At 35.3% G+C, this 6,551-nt stretch overlaps 1 protein-coding gene across 1 annotated transcript in view; it reads left to right on the forward strand.

Annotated features, from left to right (window-relative positions):
* The window catches only part of LOC107676160 (short transient receptor potential channel 3-like), a 47,563-nt gene that overhangs the window by 10,462 nt on the left and 30,550 nt on the right, over positions 1-6,551 (forward strand). Inside the window, exon 4 of the mRNA XM_016470682.1 lies at positions 1,968-2,153. Coding sequence (XP_016326168.1) covers positions 1,968-2,153 — 186 coding nt within the window. The remainder of the gene's footprint in view (positions 1-1,967; positions 2,154-6,551) is intronic.

Below are 6,551 nucleotides of genomic sequence, written 5' to 3' on the forward strand. Positions count from 1 at the left end.
GCGTGTTTTCATGACTTTCAATAAAAGGAAAAAAATTGAGAGAGACTGATAACGGCTGTCAGAAGAGAGAATGATGTCAAATTGTCCATCCCTCCCATAGACGCTGCATTAGAAAGACCCTCGCATTAGCATTAACTGTTTTTTTGTAATTTGATGCAAAGGATGTAATTTATTTGATTTTAAGAGATTATGTAATTTAATGGATTTTAATGAAAAATTTAATCTTACTGTGAAATAATATGGATCTGTAAGTCATTTATATTGAGCCCAGTGTTACGGAAGCAAGTATAGGGAGAGTTTTGATTTCATGTTGACTTTAGCTTACCATTTCCTGTTGTTTTATGGTGTGATGCATTTTACGATTATGTATACTCTTTTCTGTTACAAAGACTTTTCTAACAATGTAAAATATTTAAAGTGGACCCAAAAAATTATTTGGACACCTAAGCAATGCATAAAAATATCTAAATTTCATTAGATATAAAACGTCAAACAATTGTCATTTACTGAAAAGAAATATAGTGTAAGCACACGTTGCAAGCAAACATTTTACAAACATTTGTTTTAGGCTTTAAAGAAATAGTTCACCTAAAGAAAGAAGATTTGCTGAAAAATGTACTCACCCTCAGGTCAACCAATATGTGGATGAGTTTTGATCCTTCATCGAAGAAATGTAGCATTACATCACTTGCTCAGCAGTGAATGCTCTGCAGTGAATGGGTGCCGTCAGAATGAGAGTCCAAACAGCTGATAAAAACATCACAATAATCCACAAGTAATCCACACCACACCACTCCAGTCCATCAATTAATGTCTTTGGAAGCGAAAAGCTGCATGTTTGTAAGAAACAAATCCATCATTAAGGCGTTTTTACTTCAAACTGTTAATTCTGGCCAAAATACGTGTCCATAATCCATAATAACGCTCCCTAGAAAAGTCCATCTCCTGCTGTCCTCTCATATCAAAATCCACCAACATATTTGTTCAGAAATGTTTCGGTTTTGGCTTATAAACTGTGCTTCATCTGTGCATATTTCTCTTTCTGATTCAGACGAGGCAACTTTTTCCACTGGAGAAAGTAATATTATGGATAGAGGACTCGGTTGATCATGGATTTGTTACATACAAACATGCAACTTTTTGCTTCACAAGATTAACTGATGGACTGAAGTTGTGTGGATTACTTATTCCTTAAAGTGATAAAATTAAGTGTTTGTTTTTGGTTAGTGGATCATTTTGATGATTAATGTAATTATCTACACCAGTGATTCCTCTCGTTGGACATCTGTGTAATATGTGTGAACATACATCCACTGAAAATCATCAAAACACCAGCTGAACACACTGACACTTCCAACACGATGAAGAAAATGTTGTCGTTAATGAAGAGAAAAGATCCTGCAGCATTTGATCCAGATACTTGATTTGCTATCATGTTATCTAATGAAACAACATTAATACATATTTAAATGTCCAAATATTTTTGGGATCACATCAGGTTTTGCCGCTCACCAGCTAAAAATGTTTGTTCTGTAATGACAGTAATGTTTTGATATCAAACAGGAGAGCAGTCAGTGACCTGAAAGACTAATTTCCTATTCAAGGACAAAATACGTTTTCTAGGAACATTGCTTTAGCCAGAACCAAATATAATTGCAGTGGTAATCACAGTCATTACAATCATAAACTCCCCTTTGAAAAACTGGCAAATCTTGGCAGAATTTTCTGAATAAACTAGATCAGAAAATGTCATTCATTCATTATCTTTCCAATATAATTAGGACTGAGTGATGTTGTGTTTGGAGTCTGATGGATTCTGGCAAATACTCCATCTCCTGCTGATGCCCTTGAGTCAAACGTTGCAGTGGTTGTTCAAGCTTGACAACCTTTTCACCTGAAAGGCCCCTGTAGACCGTGAGCTCCTGTTTTAAACAAACCTTCTCTGCTCTTTCTCTCCTTCTCTACAGAATGACTACAGGAAGCTATCTATGCAGTGTAAAGACTTTGTGGTTGGCGTTTTGGATCTGTGCAGGGACACGGAGGAGGTGGAGGCCATCTTGAACGGAGATATATCCGCCGAGCTCGAAGAAGGCCAGCGTCATCGCTCCCTGCTCAGTCGTGTCAAACTGGCCATTAAATACGAGGTTAAGAAGGCAAGTGTCCATCTAATGATGCCAGTGCAGGGATTACACTGCACTTTTAAGGATGTTTAGATGTTTTGTTTTGTTTTGTTTTTTTACAGGAAAACAAGAAAATTCTGATTATTAATTTATGTTGTATTTACACTACTAGTCAAAAGTTTGGAATAATTAAGTTATTTTTATGTTTTTGAAAGAAGCCTCACCAAGGCATTTATTTGATCAAAAATGCAGTAATACTGTGAAATATTATTAGAATTTAAAATAACTTTTTTAATTGGAGAAAAAAAAGTTAAAGGGATAGTTCATCCAAAAATTACCCCATGCTTTACTCACCCTCAAGCCACCCTAGGTGTATATGACTTTCTTCTTTCAGATGACTACAATCGGAGTTATATAAAAAAAATGTCCTTTCTCTTCCAAGCTTTATAGTGGCAGTGAATGGGTGGTAATATTCAATAGTCCAATAGAAATCCAATAAACTGCATCCATCCATCATAAAAAGTGTCCCTCACGGCTCCGGGAGGTTAATAAAGGCCTTCTTAAGCGAATCGATGCGTTTGTGTAAGAAAAGTATTTGTAATGTAAAGATAAACCATAATAAGATTAACCACTACGTGTGTTCACAAGAGAGTGGCATTCCAGTGGATGACGTATAGGACGTTATGAGTGGAACCACATCTCGCGAGAACCAAGTTCCCTTTCATGGGAACTTCGAACTGCGTCCTCTAGGGGTCGCTATGGGGAACGCCTCGTCGTGACCCGTGTCTGAAGCATACATTGAAAAAACACCAACTCGTTGGCCGGCGACAGCCATGACGTCACTACCGGTGCGACTATAGTATAAACAGGTGCCGGTAGCACACATCATTCTCTTCTTCGTCTTCATTGACTGTTTTGTTTGAAGCGTGCATTTCTGTGGTAAGAGCGATCTCTATTCATCTCATTATGGCGAGCACTAGCAAAGCGTTTAAGGATGTGTGCATCCGTGTTGACGTTGTTTAACATCTGATGACATACACGATTTATGCGTTATTTGTTTGGGCAAAGAGCACGCACGCGATGTCTCCGAGGGGGCAATCGGCGTGCACTGCGAGCGTGAATCTCAAGTCATATTTCACTCCAATATCAAGAGATAAATTAGAAATTAGAATTTTTTTCATATCATCAGCAAAGCCTATTTTAGCCTACATTAGCCTATATATACACTGCCATTCAAACGTTTGTGATCTGTAAGGTTTTTAATGTTTTTTTAGTCTCTTAAGGCTGTATTTATTTGATCAAAAATACAGTAGAAACAGTGATATTGTGAAATATTATTGCAATTTCTAATATCGAGTTCCTATTTTAATTTACTTTAGAATATAATTGTTCCTAGAGGACGCAGTGTCTCGTTCCTTACTCAGGGAACCATGGTTACATAAGTAACCTGAGACGTTTTGTTTACAGGAGTGAAGGAAAACCAGTCTCATCTTGGCTTATATTGAAATATTCAAACATTTTTCTTTATAAATCCTTATTTTGTACTTGTAATTCGTGGCTGGTGTTTTGTTTTGTTTTGCTCTCCTCTGCGCTTCCACGTTAGACACTTCTCACCGGAGCTTACGCTATGCCTACGTCCTACATCATCCGCCCGAACGCCACTCTGTAGTGAACACCAGTACGACAGCTGGACGCTAGTGATTACGGTTTATACATTTTTAAATATGGATATGAAATGTATGAAAATATGAAAAATATCCCCCATTCACTGCCATTATAAAGCTTGGAAGAGACAGGACATTTTTTTATGTAACTCCAATTGTATTCGTCTGAAAGAAGAAAGTCATATACACCTAGGATGGCTTGAGGGTGAGCAAATCAATAAAAATAAAAAAAAACATTTTTGAGTGAACTATCCCTTCAATACTTTTATTCAGCCATTAAATTGATCAAAAGCAACAGTAAAGACATCATTAAAATAAATGCTGAATATATACTCTTTCAAAAAATGTGTTCTTTTAAACTTTCTATTCATCAAAAAATCCTGAAAAAATTTATCCTGATTTACACAAAAATATTACTGTTTTAACATTCATAACTATAAGAAATATTACTAATAATTAAGTACCATTAATAATTATTGAAAATTATTCTATTATATGTATTATTTAAAATTGTAATTATATTTCCCATTATTCCTGTTTTGTTTTTTTTAAATCAAATAATTGCAGCCTTGGTGAGCAAAAGAGACTTCTTTCAAAAACATAAAATCTTAATTATTCTAAATATGTAGTGTTTTTGTTGTTGTTGTTGTTGTTGTTTTGTTTATTTTGCTGCAGTATTCAAAGCTCATCAGTGCACAAAAAGGATGTTTTAGATTATTTATTTTAAAGGGACACAAGAAAACAATACTGATTATCAATATGATTTCTGACAGAAATTGGCGAGAGTAATTTATGGCGTAGCAGAATGTGTATTCAGAGATAATCGTTAAAAAAATGCTCAAAGCAAATGTAATGATATAAATGGATTAATCTCATGCTTTTATACTAACAACACAGCTGACCACAATATGCATCGTTGGAGTTATAGCTGGAGCTGTAGTTATAAAATGACCTTGTCATTAGTGTTTATGAAAAGCTTATCTGCTAAAACATTATTTAGGATTGCCGAGGATTGGCGTTTGTTAAAGCTGCTTTGATTTACATTGACTGAGATTTTTGGGTGAAGGATGCCTTGGATTTTCACTGGGAATGGAATGACAAGAAGCAGAAAGAAGTAGATAAAGAGGACCGCAATTAATCACATGTATTTTATTGTGAAAGTGTGAATAATCCTCTTTGCCAACTTAGCTTAGTTTAATCACCAGACACACACGTCGTCCACTTCTCTCAAACACACAAACACACTGTCAGGGATGCAATCCGATGCAGCGTTAATCAGGCTAACAGCTCCAGCGTCACGCAGCCACCCTGACATAAAGTGTAATTTAAAGATGAGATTTCAAGAGCCCTAAACGCTCCCAGGAGGACGTGGAGTGTGAGGCTCTGGGTTGCGTTAGGAAATTAGTTTAGAGTCAACCGTCCACATTACGATGATTAATTCAACGGCCGCTGTGTGCATTTTCATGCCTGAGAAGTGCAGCCTGTTAGATTAAAAGTCATGCAGTGGGCGATGTGAATGGCTCTGCTGGCTGGTTGTATTGTCTCTTCAAACAAGAAATTTTTTTTGGTTCAAGCATATTGCAGTCATTACATTCTTCAAAGCAAACCACAGTAGACCTGTTGCAGTTTTTACATAAGGGCCTGATTGTTATTATGTGCAATAACTACGAGCATTTTGCACATTGCACATTTTGCTCATTTTATTCTCATTCTATTTCTTTCTTTCTGGCGTGCTTGGTTATAAAAACAATGGCGTGAGCCAAAAAGATAAATATTTCAATATTTATTATATTTGTTTACAAAGCCCTAAAGAAGTCATGCATTTTATTAGCTTCATATAAATTTGAAACAGTTTATTTTTATATTATTTTTGAGATATATAGTTATTGAAATATTCAATAGTAGCAATAAAATACTACTTAAATTTGAACTGAATTGAAACAATGAAAAACATTTTTATGAAAAATACGAAGTTACATAAATGTTAGGACACAACATTCTCTAAGTAATGTTTATGGAATGTTCTTATAACTTTATTAACATTTTATATACATTCTCATAATGTTGAGAGAAAATGTTCTAAGATCAATGTGTTATTTGTTCTTGATTAACATTCTAAAAATATTTTTTTGTAACCTTTAAATAAAATTATAATCATGACAAGAAAACTGGACATTTTAACAATCTTAGAATATTAAAAACAAATGTTCAAAAAACATTAGATTTTTGGTAAAAAATAAAGTTAAAGGTCCCATATTGTCAAAACTGAAATTTCCTGGCTTTTTTCACGATAACTGAGGTCTAGGGGCTATTTAACTACCATATAAGTTTCAAAACACTCAGTCCACAGTAAAATGCATACAGCCTGCATAAAGTAGCTGTGATTTTTCACGAACCGTTGTGACTTCCGTAAAAAGTTGACGTCAGAACTACACAGTCACTGCCTTCAGTCACCACCCCGAGCACCGCCCACAGTCCCACTCTCCTTTTGCCAAACCCCCAGACAACATCGCGTCCATGCCATTGCTGAGCAATGACAACACGGAAACATGTCGAAAAGGTTAACTTTAACCACGAAACCAGATCGGCCGACCTGTAACGTACACTCTCACTCAAAGGATGGACGATCTGACAGGATTGTTATACATTAATACATATACATATATATATATATTTTTACAGCTACATTATTGTTCCAGCCACAATTAATCACAACAATGTATATACAATTACAAATGATTATATATAAATCGTCAGTTTGTTGTTT

The sequence above is a fragment of the Sinocyclocheilus anshuiensis genome, unplaced genomic scaffold (assembly GCF_001515605.1).
Source record: "Sinocyclocheilus anshuiensis isolate Anshui unplaced genomic scaffold, SAMN03320099.WGS_v1.1 scaffold2808, whole genome shotgun sequence".
NCBI lineage: Eukaryota > Metazoa > Chordata > Actinopteri > Cypriniformes > Cyprinidae > Sinocyclocheilus > Sinocyclocheilus anshuiensis.